This window comes from Aplidium turbinatum, chromosome 2 (genome assembly GCF_918807975.1).
Source record: "Aplidium turbinatum chromosome 2, kaAplTurb1.1, whole genome shotgun sequence".
NCBI lineage: Eukaryota > Metazoa > Chordata > Ascidiacea > Aplousobranchia > Polyclinidae > Aplidium > Aplidium turbinatum.
The window spans coordinates 46,567,395-46,584,157 of record NC_137473.1 but is presented as its reverse complement, the minus strand read 5'-3'; the positions used below and the strand labels follow the sequence as shown (position 1 = coordinate 46,584,157).

At 38.8% G+C, this 16,763-nt stretch overlaps 1 protein-coding gene across 1 annotated transcript; it reads right to left on the bottom strand.

The window, feature by feature from the left end:
* Positions 1-11,484: 11,484 nt before the first annotated feature.
* Positions 11,485-16,538, bottom strand: LOC145764341 (beta-1,3-galactosyltransferase 5-like). The gene is made up of 4 exons (XM_082575958.1): positions 16,330-16,538; positions 15,387-15,508; positions 12,530-12,755; positions 11,485-12,064 (listed from the first exon to the last, which is right to left on the bottom strand). The coding sequence occupies exons 1-4, from the start codon at positions 16,434-16,436 to the stop codon at positions 11,485-11,487; spliced, it is 1,035 nt and encodes a 344-aa protein (XP_082432084.1). The 5' UTR covers positions 16,437-16,538.
* Positions 16,539-16,763: the final 225 nt, after the last annotated feature.

Genomic DNA, 16,763 nt, shown 5'->3' with positions numbered 1-16,763 from the left:
GACCAAATTTTTATTAAATTTACCTAAATTTTCAACTGATCGAAAAGTTTTGAGGTGCGATTGCGCTTTATTTTACATTTGGATAACTATTATTTGATCAAAATTAAGTTCAATCTTAATGAAATTTTTAAAATATCCTGAAAGTTGTCCAAATTTTCGATAAATCGAAAAGTTTTGAAGTGCGATTGCACCCCCAGCCTGTGGCGCCGGCAGGGGGGGGGCAGGCGTGGCAGCTGCCCCCCCAATGTTTTGGGCATCATCTTTTTAATTTTTTTTTTTTTTTAATACATATTAATATTATTTTTTTAATATTTGGATCCCAACCTCAAGTAAGTCAACTCAAGTTGCAAGGGGGGGGGGGGGGGGGTAAAAGCTCCTTCTTTAAAAAAAAAATGGAAAACCTTGATGACTAAAGTGTACAGTAGATAAAAAGATTTTCTACAGAAGCAAAGATATAGACTTTTTAAATTTTTAACTAACGTCACATTGATGTAGAAAAATAACAACCTGTTAAATTTTTGATACCTCACACTCCCATGACTTCTTCCGCGCGCATTTTGGCATTGGTTGCTTGCAGTGATTCTTTCACTTAAACAAAACGTTTGTTTCAACAGTTTTGAGTTGTTCGATTCTTAAGTTGTAAAGGAGACTCAATTTCTCCAATATTTTTCATTTATGTTTCTTCTTTAATCTCAGCAGAGTATAAAACTTGTAAAAGTTTTTCATCCATACGACGTCATGAATGAAATTATATCTCAAATCGGCGTAATGACGTGACATCATCTAAACATTTTACCGAATAATAAATTAACAAATTCGATCGTCAAAAGTGGTTTGGTGGTGGTAAATATTACGTAATGAAAAAAATGTGATAAGGTTGGAAGACATTACGTCATGTATTTTCAATACAAATATGAAGTTTAAAATTTATTCTTTTGATCATAGTCGTAATCCTCCTTCAAAGCGGTACTACAAAGAACAATTTTCGATAAGGGGGGCATCAAGAATAAGTCGACATGACTTTTAACCCTTAGAAGGTTGGGCTCCTGGAGTCTTGCTCAGTTTGGGGGGGGGGGGCTGTCAATTCTTCTTATGGTTTAGGAGTGATATCTCTGTTATTTTGGCACGGTTTCAAAATTTGGGATTCACTTTGTAAAATTATTCACGCTGAGCATATCCGAAAATTAAAACTATGTGAATTTTAGAACTGCTCATATAGGCTACGTTGAAATGTTGAGGTCACTTCTGAGTGTAATTTGTAGCGTGAGTTTACACATTATTTTTTGGTAGAGTAATGAAGAACGTGCATAGTAATGTTGTGATTAATTTTTTTTACATTAATTTACATACAGCCAATGCCCTTCACGCTGTGAAACAGTTAGGATTAACGAGACATGGACCAAATTAATTACTTTCATCCAGCTGGTGGGAAAATGTTTCACAATAGAATATGAAATATTTCAGAGGATGTGCTGAGAAATGCCTTATATCTTTCAATTTATAACCTTTATTCGCTCAAAACTTCAGCTCAATAGAGGTGAATAAAAGTTAGGAAAAGTCAAGAAATCCCGTAGTCGCAGCCTCAGTGGTTTTAGAGATACAACTGTTGATACAAAAAAGTTGAATTGACAGCCCCTCCCCCAACCTCCAAAGGGTTTGCATTGAGTCAACAGATCTATGCCTTAAGGTTTACGTCAGCTTCGGAGATCAGTAAAATATAAGGTTGTCATCTTCAGTGCAACAAGACCATTGATTGATTGGTTTAGTGAGGATTCGTAGTCCCATTGCTTTCATTTTGAGTGGTCATACTGATTTTCAATTTATTCCTACAAGACGTTACCTAATGAAAAAATATATAACTAAAGTTGGAAGACATTACGTCATGTCTTTTCAATTCAAAATGAAGTTTAAAATTTATTCTTTTGTTCATAGTCGTAGGCTAATCCTCCTTCAAAGCGGTAATACAAAGAACAATTTTCGATAAGGGGGGCATCAAGAATATGTCGACATGACTTTTAAGGTTTAGGCTACGTCAGCTCCGGAGATCAGTAAAATATAAGGTTCTTATTATCGTGATTGTAAGCCGCGGGAAATTTTTTCTCTAAAAAACAGATTCCCGGGAAGCTAAACAGTTTTTCCAGCCCTGGTAGAAAACAAGAGAAATTAAATAATATACCACTGTCTTGCACCAGTGGCGTAGCCAAGGGAGGGGGGTTCGGGGGTTTCAACCTTTCAAATTGAATTTACGGATGTTAATACATTGTTTACAAGAAAAGTTTTAGCCTATGATGTAATTTCTCGTCAAACTGTGCAAGGATGCAAGCCATCTGCAACTGCTGAGATCGCTTGTTCGATCTAGATTAACATCTAAACAGCTATTAGTTATACAAAACTTGAATATATCAGATATAGCCTAAAGTAACTTCATTGTCTCAAAGCTTTTTGTTTGACACTCATCAAGATGTATGACCTCTATGACGTTACATTTTCTAAACTGGGTTGACTTCAGAGCATAAAAGCTAGTGACTTACCTGAATAAGATCGTTTTTTGAATCAACCAAGGAGAAAATTGATAAATAATAAAAGTGTAATAATCTCGCAAAAAAAAGCAATCAACCTATGTCTCAAAAACAAAGTTTGCCTAATTTTAAACGAAACTGCATTAAAAGAGCGAGTTTTGCCAATACCAAACATTCAAATATCTCCGTCTGGAATTAGCAACAAGAAAACATAGAGACTTAGCTTTATTTCCGAAAAATGCCGAAGAAAACATGATCTTATCTTTTTGCTATGCCACCGGACAGCACCATTTTACAGAAATATTCATACCCACAATTTTGTTGAAAATGCTCTCAAAATGCACCAAACTGAAAGTAATTTTTCAAAATTTTCTGGGGGAGGTCCCCCAGACCCCCCGCCGCTAAGTGTCGCCTTCGGCGAACACGCCGTCGGGCTTCGCCCGCCGGCTGTCAACACCCCCTCTTTCAAATATTTTGACTATGCTACTGTCTTGCACTGTCAATATTTTGCCCCCCCAATCTTGAATGTCTGGCGGCGCCACTGCCCCCAGCTCCTATGCCTTTAATGTTTCGAGACGAAGACGAGACTTCTATGAAGCAAAATAAAAAAGGGGACAGGTTGCTTGAAGTCGTTCGCGAAGTTACCGTATCTTGGTGGCTACTCAGTTTTTCTGTTTAGAAATAGGCCTATCTTAGTGGGTGAAAAATTCATTGCTTACAATTCTCTAGACTTCTAAGCGAGACGCAGAAGCTAGGCCTACTAATCGCTAAAAAGCCCGCGGTTTTTATGCGAATCAAGTGGATTCCAGCGCGCGTAACGTCAGAGAGAGTGCTCGGGCGCTACAGATGTAGTAACATTTATTATTAAGTGTAAAAATAAGGGTTTATAAATGTAAAGATGAGTCCCATGCTTGAATCCAAGCATCGGGAGATGAGGTTCTCATTATACCAAGCTATCGGCACTAACGAGAGTAGGGTGGCCAGTTCTTTTCTCTCGGCCGCTTTTACTTCAGCAACTACGCCCACCCAATTGATTACACCCTGGGTAGAGGTGAGCTGCGTTTGTCAACAACCAGGATTGCGTGATTGGAAAGCTAGCGCCTTAGCCGCTGCGCCATCCCACCCCCGAGTGTATAACTTATTTTAATTAATATTAAGGCTGTCTGACTAAAGGTGGGTCCCATACTTGAATCCAAGCATCTGGGGATGATAGGCCTACAGCCTGGGTAGAGGTGAGCGGTGTTGGTCGACAACCAGCATAAGCCGGGAGTCGAACCAGGATTGCATAAATGGAAAGCGAGCACCTTAGCCGCTACGCTATCACACCGCTGCCTGACTAACTTACCTGATGAAAATTCTATCTATTTAATTAAACTAGCCTATCTGACTCCATTAAACTATTACCACACAATCAGGGGCAGGGGGGGCAATGGTGCCCTTTTAAAGTCATGTAGGCTACTGCACATTTCGCAATATAACAATTTCTGCTATTCGCTTTTAGCCTAATTATAATCTTTCATTTTTGCCTCAAAATAATATATACGGCACAAAATATTGCAACACAGTACAGGCCTTAAAATTCGTTTTTTTTCGGCAGCCATCGTGGCTTACCGGGAGCTCCTTCTCGGCGGCCAAATCTGCGTGCTTGGAGGCCAAAGTACAAATAACGATAGCACAAGTAAATAGAATTAAACTTGCTACAATGCTAAAATGATCACTTAGCGTTGTTGAAGGCTGGGCCTGGGCGACGTCCTGCAATAGAATCGTTGCGCCACGCAATAACTGCTTTATCGGGATTGTAATCTAGTACTGCGGTACCATCTAACGACACTCGCACGAGTGTCTCCAATGTGGCTGATTTTAAAGAAGTTGACCACTCCCCTAGAATTCTTTTTAGCAACGAAAAACAACGTTCGACATGTGTTGACGATGAAGGCAAGGTAATAAAATAAGTATTTCAATGATGTGAAGGACATTACTAAAAAGAAGCATAATTTTTGCAAAATATGACCAAAAAATGTTTTCCCCTCGGATGTCAATTAACTTAGTTTTCCTTTTTAACAACGATTCAATGTCCGACAACATCGAATCGACATAAAAACGACAATATTACCAGCCGATGTAAATTAGCACTTCGTATTAAGACTTTGTTAAAACAAACGTCGGGAATTACTAACAAGACTTACAGCGCTGGTGATCGCAGATGGATATATTCCATCAATAACAAATATTCCCGCAAATACAACAGTGGCGATTATGACGCGCTGACCTAATTTTGCGTCACTCTTTGATACTACATATTTTCGACAGTTAATCCACGATCATTCTATTGCGAAATTAAATAATTGGCTAGAAGAGACCGGCGGCCAAACTTGGCCGATTGAGGAGGTAGCACCGGCGGTCATTCAAGCACTACTTAGCGTCCATGGCCGCAGGCTGCTTTAAGGCTTGACAGTAGGTTACATCATTATAGCATGATGCCCTTCCTTGTATACCGGACACTTGTAGGCTATCATTACTCAATACATAGTGAGCTGATAAATTAGCATTATCGCTATATCTTATCTTAAAACTTGAAAAAAAAGGCCTTTTAGTAAACAAAAGTGCCCTTTTTTCGTAATCTTGCCCCCCCAGTCAAAAATCGTTCCGGCGCCCCTGCACACAATTATTACTCGAATTATAATTTTTAATTATCAGAAGGTGTTCGTATAATATTGTAGGTTTACAACAAAAATGAATTAGACATTACGAAATAACGAAACAAGAGGTCACGAATTATCACACTTTAACTTTTTTCTATTTGGAGCAGCTTAGATGGAAAAATCGTAACACGTGTAGCACACAATAGGTGTTTGTCTTAACTTTATCCTGCATTGCGGGAAAGCGGACTTGAGCGCTATGCATCGGTGTACGCCTTCCGACGTAGGCTACACCTGACCAGGCCCGTAGCCAGCCGGGGGCCAGGGGGGGCCTCGCCCCCCTGAAAAAAATTTTGCCCCCCCTGGCAAAATCCCAACATTCTTGAGCAACAGCTGCAATTATAATGATTTTGCCCATTTTCCCGTTGCACAGCTCCAACTGGCCCAATTAACTACAATTGTTTTGTTTAGTTAACAGCTATGATGATTAAACAATTTCGCCCCCCCCCCTAACTCCTCCTTTGGCAACCTCAACAGGTTCAATTCAACCAAGGCCAACACGTGTTAGGTTGGTAAAAAAATTGTCAGAAACTGTGTAAAATAAAAATGTTTTGGGAAAGAATGATAACCTAACAAAGAGGGAATGGATTTCCAGCAGGCCTACAAACCGGTACAAATTAGGCTATACTTAATTCTTACCATTCTTAAATACTTACCATACTTAATTCATACCCATTACTTACCATACTTAATTCTAAGGGTCAGTGATAACCAATCTGTGCAGTGATAAACCAAATTTGTGCAGTTAAGCAGTGTTTATTTTTTTTCTTCAATCAGTGTAAATAAATTTTGTTTCTAGTTTTCTGATCTGTGAAGTGTTCAACCTTGCAGCAGATATTGCTACATTTGAATCTAGCACTGCCGTTTGTGAGTGTGGATTCTCAGTGTTAACAAGGGCTGACGCTCCCACTAAACGGAGCATGTTACAACCAAGACAGGCAAACTTCGTGTTTATGGCCTTTGAACATTCTGTATCGAAATCTATCGATTTAGACTTGTTTGTGAGACGGCTTGCATCCAAACATCCGCGACTGCAATTGCAATAGACTAGCTCACGGTTGTATAGGCGGAATGTAATCATATATATCAAAATCCTCGGCACTAGCTTCTTCGAGCCAGTTAAAGTTTTTGCTCGTAACAAGTACCGCTATTTATACAACAAGTCAACAATTGCTTTGTTATGTTGGTCATTGTAATATGGTTGCCGTGATAAGAGACCAGTGTTGGTCTTAACCAGTGGCGTAGCCAAAGGGGGGGGGGGTTACAACCCCCCCCCCCTTTGGCACGCGTGTGACGTCACGATATTGAGAATGATGCTTTCAGTCTCTTTATGCTTGAGCATGATGCTTTCAGTTTAAAAAAATTTGCCTAATTTTAAACAAAACTGCATTAAAAGAGCGAGTTGTGCCAATATACCTAACATTCAAACATCTCAGCCAGGAATTAGCAACAAGAAAACATAAAGACTTAGCTTTATTTCCGAAAAATGCTGAAGAAAACATGATCTTATCCTTTTGCTATGCCACCTGACAGCACCATTTTACAGGAATATTCATACCCACATTTTTGTTGAAAATGCTCTCAGAATGCACCAAATTCAAAGTAATTTTTCAAAATTTTCTGGGGGAGGCCCCCCACACCCCCCGTCGCTGGGTGTCGTCTTAGGCGAACACGCCGTCGGGCTTCGCCCGCCGGTCGTCAAAACCTCTCCTTTCAAAATTCCTGGCTACGCTACTGGTCTTAACACTAAACTGACATATTGCAATTTTTGTGGATACCGGTGTTTAAGAGGTTAAAATGCCAAAATCATTCCAATTTTTTCGGCCCCCCCTAACGAAAAGTTGGCCCCCCCTTGCTCTGCGGTCTGGCTACGGCCCTGCACCTGACCCACGCTGCAGCCGACGGCAATGTCTCTTTCCGGTTGTCTACTCTAGCCTACTTAATACTTATGACTTAAATTTGGTACTACTCATTACTCGAAATCGATCACTGGGTAAAGGCAATTATCGTAAAGTTTCTTGCCCAGAGAAACAACAGCAAGTGCGGGTGGCTGGAGTCGAACATGCAGGCTCTCGACTGCGAGCCCAACGCGCTAACCGCTGCCAACTGGTGTGTTGAGTGTTTGTGATAATAATGTGGTGTTGTGTTTGTGGTATTGTGTGGGCGTGTGGCAATGTGAATCTGCTTTGTTCTACCGCCTTCTGAAAAAGAATGTCTGAGTTTGTGCCTTGTAGAAGAGTCCACCTGGTAGAAAAATTCATTGTTTTGTTTGTGAGCGCCGTTGCAAACCGTAGTAAGCATTCCTTGTCTGTTCGACTCTTTCTGTTGAAGAGCAGACTAATGCCGATTGGCTTGATTAAAATGTAGCCTTCTCTTGCTTCTTTTTTTTGTGCTAGAGATCATTGACGTCATCACAGCATTCGTTGGCATTCGGCTTTTGCACTCGTTGTGAAGCACTAGAGCAGCGGTCGGCATCCTGCGGCCCCGGAGCCACATTCGGCTCTTTTATCCCTGCGCTCTGGCTCACGTGATACTTTTTTGTACTCGTTCGTGTCACAAACCATTGTGGTGCAATAATCAAAAACCGAATAGTTGCGACAAGAAGACACAACACTTTACCTTTGTAGCTACGGTTTGCTTTGCAGCTAGTAATGGTAGTTTGTAGCTAGTCAATATAGCTAAATGTTTAATTTCAGCATTACCACTACACAGTGGTGGATTTCCAGAAGATTAGCTTCCGGAGCGTTAGTTTTTTACTTTCCTAATGCGCTAGGTGCCGTAGAAGAGATTCAGAATTATGCCCTTATAAGGTTTTGAAACAACACACTTGATGTTCGTGTGTAAAACGTTGCTGAAGTAAGTATCATCGTCTATAGATGATATAACGTTGTTCAATGCAAATATTCGTATTTTAGTGAAACCATAACACAACACGTTCCACAATTTTTCAAGACATTTAAATTTTCTCAGTGGAGGACTGACCATTCATATAAAGAGTAAACTTGAAACAGTTACAGTGTGTAGAGAAACACGGTCAGATGTCAGTATGAGGTTCATTTGTGAAAATCCACGCTCACACTTGCTCGATTAAATTGGAATGGATTTTAGTGACGTTATCAAGTTTTGAAGACTCTGGGATCTTTTTTTCGTAGTTACATATTCACAAAGTTCCCTGAATAGGACAAGGCATACTACTAAGAGTGGTGCTAAGCAGCGGGAAACAGTCAGTAATAAAAGTGGAAAAATATAGGAAAAACTAGTTGTGACGTAATGAGTTGGCTCAATAAAATATCGAGTGTAAACGTCAGGGTGTGCCGCTAGGACAGTCAAGCTGCCTCAAGGTTGCACAATAACGGATCAAATGAATGATACAAATTACAAACACCATCTTAACGCTACTCTGAACAGGGCAAACCATAATAAGAGCTTAAAATAATAAGAACATAAAATATTTGAGCTTCCGGAACGCCGTTCCGGACAAGTCAACTTTTTGCTCGAGCTTCCGGAGCGGCGCTCCGAGCCGTTCCGGCTGAAATCCAGCCCTTCCACTACAAATCAGTTCTACAAGGTGCGGCCGAATAACTTGAACAGAAGGCTTTCCTGTAAGCAGTCAATTAGATGGTGCGGCTCAGAGCAGGTTTTAGTTTGATGGAGACGAGACCGAATGACTCTTTCAATGCTAAAGGTTGCCGACCCGTGCACTAGAGAATCGGGTGCAGGTGGTTCTGAAGCACTTTTTTCATTTCAGGCTGCAGTAACGCAGAACACGTGCTTCTATTGTTGTTCATGATGCAAGCATTTTGAAAAAGGCAAAGCAAATTACTTACAAGTTCAACTTTGAAATATTTAGCGACTGGATTTATAAGCCGACGTGTACAAAACGTAAAAGTAAGAAAACAATACGGATAAAACAAATATAAAACAAAATAAAATACACGTCGATAGGTTTTTGCTACCATTTACAAAATCGTAAACGTTCATATAATAGTCTGAACGGTCGTTCAACAGCTGCAAATACAACACGCAAATAAAAAGATACATGATTCAAAACCTGCTGTTCCATGCATTATGCAGAGTATGTTTCGTGGGCATATGCAATATGCATGCGTGCCCAAATATAGATTAGTTACATGCCATGCTAACCGTTATGTACGCGCGTTTGCATGCCACTCTCTCAATTTAAGTCCTTTCCGACCATACATAGGCCTAATGAAAAAAAACGTTGAGCAGACAATTTACAGAGAGAGAATGGTTTAAATTGACAACCACTTGATTCTGCATTGGAAGTAATGCAGACAGTTGGAGTAAAAGACAACGAATTCGCATTAATGGTTTACTTGTTAGGAAGGAAAACGTGCTTGACATGATATTTGATTGCTACACTGACACGAAGATTGGCTTCCAGCCCCATAAACATTGGTCGTGAAAAACACGTGAAATTCTGAGGAAACTCGTGTAATACACATGTATTTCTCGTGTTTTTACAAGCCAATGTTTATGGAGAGGCCACTTAATCTTAATGCCTGGGTACGACAAAGCTTACATACAACTGACATTTTAAAAACAAAATCTCTTATTGTGATATCAATTCAGTTCAAACTGGCCTACAATGTTTCGCAGTAGTTAGCACAATCAAACTGCAATGAATATCTACGCCAAATGTTGAAATGAGCAGAAAATCTAGACTCTTTTGTTGATGCCGGTGAAATAAAACACAGGCTACATCTTCTCAAGCAACCGAAGTAATATCTTTTTTTCCTAGATAAACCAAACTGTTTTTTCTTTTTGAACAGTTTTAACAGATTAAACTGTACATCGTAATGGCTATCATCGCCAGGTTTCATGACGATTTAAGTGATAAAAGTTTTTCTTTTGTTGCAGAGGAATACACTTTTATTAAAACAAAAGTGCCTGTTGCAAGTGCTGGTCTACAACGGACACTGTAAAGATTTGCTTTTTTTCTTGTATTTGATGATTTAAAAACGGTGGATAGAAAGTGGGAAAAATTGTTAGATATTTTAGTGCCTGCATATTTACCAGAAAAATTCAGTGTAACACATCAGAAAGTAACCAACAAACACGTCAAAGGCAAGCTTGCAGTTGTCTACGCCTAAAAGCGATCGATTTTTTGTTTAACAACGATTCCTTTTGAAGTAGGCTACAGTGCTTTAAAATGTAACGGGCTTTCAAGTTTCAATAGCTCTTGAAATAGCGATTTGGGCCTCGATAAAAGCTTGTCCTCAACTCAATCTATCGAAAGTTGCGTCTCAGTATCGTAAACTATAGGCTATAAGTTACTGTAATTTCTAACCCACTTTTGCCCACGCTGCATTCAGTACCCACTGTAGCATGCCAAAATGCCGAGTGGTGAAAGCCCTTGCGCAAGGGCGTTGGTTCGACACCGCTCAAGAGCATGTGGCTATGTCTTTGGCATGACACTTAGAGGCGTGCTTGAAGGTGGACACAAAAAGTGGCTTCCTTTGCCTTCCGGTCCACTTAATCTAAATCTTCAACCATCTGGCGTAAGCCTAGATAAGACGACATGGCAAATTGACAAGAAGTAGGCTACAAATAACAGCACAATTCAAAAGAAAGCAAAAGTCGCATGGATACAATCATCCTACAAAGCTATTGAGGTGTAGCTTACATTATAAAGTGCTTGCCGTGCTTTTACTTTGACAGAGAACTTTTTAAAGCACGAGCCAGTGGCGAATACAGGGAGGCAATCGAAACAAAAATACAATTGATAAACAAAAGCTGTCATTTTGATTCGATGATAAATATAAAATTGCCACGAAAAAACTAAGCGCACTTACATATTAAGTTTACAGCGAGATCGTACAACGGCAGAGAAACTTGAAAGTCTATGATTACTGAGATTTGCTGCATCAACGATAGGCTACCTCAACCGGGATTTGTAGCCTACTTGAAACGTTTCACTTCATGACAAGTTATCCAGCCGGGATGAGAGGGACACTTTTAGATCAGTTAATAGCATAATTTTAAGAGCGCACAACCCTTCCAATGGGCAAAAACTTGAAAAAATCCACGTGCGTTGACGTTGTTGAAATATAACTGTCGGTTTGCATTCAATTCATGTTTTTGGAAACAACTCTTGCTTTTTGTGGGTAGACTACTTTGTTTCCTTGACGTTTCTGCTGCTATTTTTTTCCTTCATTGGGTTTTGATGACGTGTTTTGATTTTGGGTCCGGAATGTTCATTGGTGCTGGCCCAAAGTAGTTCTAACAACAAAACAATGCTGCTGTTATCTTTCATGTTTACAAATCGTAGTATTTCTAAACGCGCTTTCTATTACAGCCCATGTCTTTTCAATGGATCTTCTTATTGAAGCATTTGCCGGTCCAAAGTGCCAAGCAACGTATGGCATCTTGTAAACCAGGTCGTCTGACACATTTATTCTTTTTCGTAGAATACCTGTTATCCACACGTCATCCATCTGTAGCATAGGAGCAGTTTGCGCTTCGGTCCAAAGCTTTTTTGCCATTGTTTTTGACATGGTGTACATACCTCCGTGGCAAAATGGTGGGTAAAAGTCGTGGTCGTATTCATCAAAGGATATGTACCATTTTAAACCATAAACGCGCATTGGTCGTTCAAGGCCACCTCCTATAAACATGCACATAATTGGAATTATGTTTCCGTTATTATTCAGCCCATTTTTGTGCGAATCACCCTCGTTTGTTTTCTGTATGACATTATTAACAGCAATCACTAAATCTTTCATTTGAACCACAAAGTCGTCATCTGCCGAAGAGTAGAATGTGTCTTCACTCAAGTGTTCAATTGCCCATTCCATTCCAGCCAGCACCTTGTACGACATGTTGCTAAAAACAAGAAGATGCGCGTCATGCCAGCAAAATTGCAAAACATCAAAAAATGCGCAGTCATTTAAATGTGCTTTTTATTGACTTTTTGTCATATCCAAATAAAAAGTAACATTACATTGTGTGTAAACTATTCCATAATCAGTTAATATTTTACTTTCTTGGTCACTCTTTTTGATTTTGCCGACTCTCGTAGGCTACACAAACTCGGGCCCTCTTGTAACCGACCGCGCTGTCAAAGTAGTCAAGTATGACGTTTAAGGCAGACAAAATCGACAAATAGAACCTAGTGATTTATTTTTATCTTCAGACACTAAAGTATGCTATATAGGCTACGCATGCACAGTACGCATGTCAGAAATAAAACGTCTTAGTAGCCTTTTGTTTACAGCTAACAAAAAAGATGATAAATATAATAGCCTATTATCAACATTTTGCCCATACAGTGCATTTAGGCCTACATACTTGTAATCATCGGGACCATCAAATTGTAAAATGTCATTGTATTTCAGCTCTTCGCCATCAAGTCTTTTGGTAACAAGAGGGTTGTCAGTTTTTCCTATCAAAAACACCACGTCGAACTTCGCACCGTCTAAGTAGCTAATTGAGCCCCAAGTTTTCCTCATAAGTTCTCTACGTTCGAAGTTGTCTGCGCTTGATTTGATAAAGGTTACCATCTTCCAATTTATGTCTGATACAAACAAAAAAAAACTTTGCAACAGGATTTACAACGGGAATGTTCACTAGGCTACTCTATGTCCGAAGAAAAGTTGACTAAGATATCGATAATATCAGCAAATTGTAAATTTTATATGTTTTTCATTTGTTTGTTAAAAGTTTTATTACCAAATGCAGTCTATGGGTTTCTCCAGGGCTGTTTGAGCACCATCTTGCCCCTCCCCGAAATCCATTAGTGGGCCCCTATGTTTAGTGATTGCTCTTAAAAGATTGACCAGAAGGCGTTTAGGACCGCAAAGCTATAGATTATCGAGCTTCTGTAGCCTATTACTTTTTTAACAGTCAAAGAACATGAGAGAGACTAAAATGAGTGCCCTCCGGCCAGGGAATAGGCTACGTGAGGCAATTAACACGGCCCTGGGTTTCTCACTTAATTTTTTATCTCGGTGACCAGGTGTTACATTGATACCATAATATCGGATAGGCTATTCAATTTTTATGGGCTCTAACAAGATTTTATATTAGCCTAGGCCTATAACTACCAGCCATTTGGTTTTTCAGCTCACTCTTGGAAAGTAATTAAAGGTAGGCTATAGCCTACATTACATTAACGTATAGAGACATCGCCACGTAATTATTGTAAAAAGAATATCAATAAACATGGTTTACGAACTACTAAAACTAAACAAATAGCGTCGGTTGTGCGGTCAACAATTGTGTAGGCTAATTGTTGGTTAAATTAAAACACAACTCACCAGAACGTTTAAATATGGCATTCCTTCTTAAAATGAAGTGCAGCCCTAATAGGCCTAACCGTGGACATTCTTTTACAATTTGGCCTACTTCTTAAATAACACCATGCCCAATTCCATGTTGAATATTACCGCTTTGACTAATTTAACCCTTTGAGGACTATAAACTTTTGAGATATGTTTTATTGAAATATTGATGATTTTAATAACAAGTTTGTCACTTTGAAGAGGTATTTGACAAAAAATTAATAAAAAAACATTTCAAATAAAAGTTACGCTGTGGTACATATGTGTACCATTGGTCCTTAAGAGTAAGGTATTTATATCATCGCTGGTATGGTTTTAAAGACTCTAATGTCTCTACAAACAAAATAGCTCTTGCCCTAAACATGTCAGAAATCTAACAAACAAACAAACACACAACAACAAAAGTAACAATAAACACATCACTGCATTGTAGCAAGCAATAAAGCAAATGTTTTTTTTTTGTAGTTTTACTGATGAGATAAGTCAGATTAATTACTAAACATTGATTTAGATTAAAAATTATATTTTTTTTATATTTTTTACTTGTCTTATTGTTGATCTTTCAAAGTTTACCAATTCAAACCCTGACCATTGACCAATTCACCAAACAAAAATAGTTAAAGAAAAGCTAAAACAGAATACATTTTCCAATTTCTTTCATTTATAAATAGTTTATTCATTTTAACCCTCTGGGGCTCAATGGACCCCAAAACAAATTTCGCTCTGCGATTTCTCAGGACATATAGCAGATGCGATATTGATATACCTTGACTTTTCTCAGCTTTTCTTGATCTTTACGACAATATAATTGATCTCAAACAAAAGTTGGTAGCATAGAAAAAAATAATAGCATCTTGTACCGTGGGGTCCAATGGACCCCAAGCCTGCTGCATTCGAAGTAATCTTGTATTACAACAGTACTAAAAGAGGAGTCGACACTATTCACAGAATGGTTAGGAAATATACTTCCAAAAGAATGACGAGAAGATGGCCGATAGCTCTATTTTACAACATGATCGATGTCGCCACTGCTGTCAATGCCTTTGCGACAAGGCATCAATTGCAAGGCGAAAATAGCAGCACAATATTCAGCATGAAAGAGAAGAAAATTCAGCTAGGAAAAGAACTTGCTGAATCACCAGCTTCAATATCAACAAGACATCTAAATCCGCAACAAAGTAAAAGAAACAGCTGTTGAAGATCAGGCGCCAAAATCAAAGAAGGCTAGATGCTATCTTTGCGAAAGACACAAACACCAAAAATGCAGACAATTCTGTACTACTTGCGAACTCAACGTTTGCCAAGAACATTCGCAAATCATTTGCAATGAATGCGATAATATATAAACTCACAATATTTCTTATAAACTAATGTGTAGGCCTAATATGTGTTTTTTTGGCCAAATCTCTCAATAGTTTGACCATTGCTCAAGATTAGACCAATTCCGTATCAGTTTGGTTTGTGCATGGGTTACTGTATGACTTGTTTGTTAAATTTCGAGTATTTTTTGGTTTTTCTACAGTGTTTTTAAGTTATGATTTTTATAGTCTGTTACGTCCTTTCCTATTGAGCTTTAATTTCATCATCGAAGCTGATTTTTTTTTATTCCAATTTCCAAAACAAGCAAGCCTTATTGTGAAATTTAGGGTCGAATGGACCCCAACGGTAAAACTTGCATATTTTTTTTCGGTAGACGGAGGGTTAAGAAACGTTTAGTTTAGAGACAAATATTTTTGATAACTACAAAAAAATAATTAGAAATCATAGAAAAAGTTTATAGAACACATATGCCTACCAACGGTCCTCAAAGGGCACTACGAAGATTAAACAATGCGACACTTAAATGGCAAAATGACTCGGCTCACCTTTTCCGACAAGGCATTTGACATTGCTTTTAAAATTGTCTGACAGTATCTTTGGTTCTTTGAGAAATAGGGACCGAGGTATCGGTTCAACATGCCCCGTCAATAGAGGCTCAGCATGATATCTGAAACACAACAAAATCCATTGCAACTTTAAACAAGTTATCACAAGAACAGTGGATGAAATTGTGTTTAAGTTAAGCGTACGGTAAACAGGTGAGTCCCATACTTGAATCCAAGCATCAGGGGATGAGAAGATAAGGTTCTCATTATGCTAAGGCTAAGCCTTCGGCACTAACGAGAGTAGGGTGGCCTTACTGGCCAGTTCCTTTCTCTCGGCCGCCTTTACTTCAGCAATTATGCCCACCCAATTTATTACGCCCTGGGTAGAGGTGAGCGGTGTTTGTCAACAACCTGCATAAGCCGGGAGGCGAACCAGGATCGCATGACCGTACAGTATATGAACCGAAACAGTTGTAAGAATAAATGGAGCAGGCCTATATAATGGTTGGTTCAATGGTGGGCTTCAGTTTGTTAATAAATACCATTTGCACAAAATACAACACTGTACTTATCTAGCTTTCAAATTAGAGTAGATCAGACATCAGAGGTGTGTGACGTAGGTAGAAAAAAAAAACATTCGACAATATGGTGGGCTACCGGTAAAAAAAACGTAAAATAACAAAATCGCATATCCCTGATTAATGTTTAAAAAATGTTCCATGGCTAAGCGAGCATAAAGTTGATCAAAGAAATACATCTTTCCATAAACTTTCGTACAGCTTTTTAATATCTTGCAACTCTGTTAGCCTATGCGGTTGCATATAGGCCTACTAAAATATTTTGGAAAGGGAGCAACTGCTCCACTCGGGCTCGGCTGACTTTGCTGTTGCAACCACATATAAGATATTAAATTATATTACAAAAAAGCTATAACAATACCTACTTTCGTCGATATCCATAAGGAAAAATAACAGATAAAATTATAATGAAGATAAAACCATAGAGGGCAAAGAAAGTTAATCTTCTGAATGTCACACGCGAGGAATGCATACCAGTCCAGCTTTTCTGGGAGTAAATCCAGTGCGTTTGTTGTATTTCAATTGTACAGTATTTGTCTATAGCCTACTCAGTTACCGGTACTCCAATAGTCTACATTCTACAACGTTACTATGTAGGATTATAGGTTACTGCCATTTTACCATTTACCAAAACAGTAACTAATGCCCATTTTCTATTTGATCTGGTAATGAGGCCGTTACATTTGACAATAAATTCATTTTTCGATTGTAACCTAATGTATTTATTGGGTTATTCCGTAATACTCTTTGACTCAAACCCTAACTAAATTCAAGCTCAAATTTGTATCTTACAAAAAAA

What these genes read in the sequence shown, in the direction of transcription:
- LOC145764341 (XM_082575958.1), bottom strand. Translation starts at nt 16,436, where the DNA reads ATGCATTCCTCGCGTGTGACATTCAGAAGATTAACTTTCTTTGCCCTC. An exon ending in CCTTATGGATATCGACGAAA is followed by an intron (nt 15,509 to 16,329) that starts GTAGGTATTGTT and finishes GTTGTGTTTCAG; the next exon opens with ATATCATGCTGAGCCTCTAT. An exon ending in GATGGTCCCGATGATTACAA is followed by an intron (nt 12,065 to 12,529) that starts GTATGTAGGCCT and finishes TCTTGTTTTTAG; the next exon opens with CAACATGTCGTACAAGGTGC.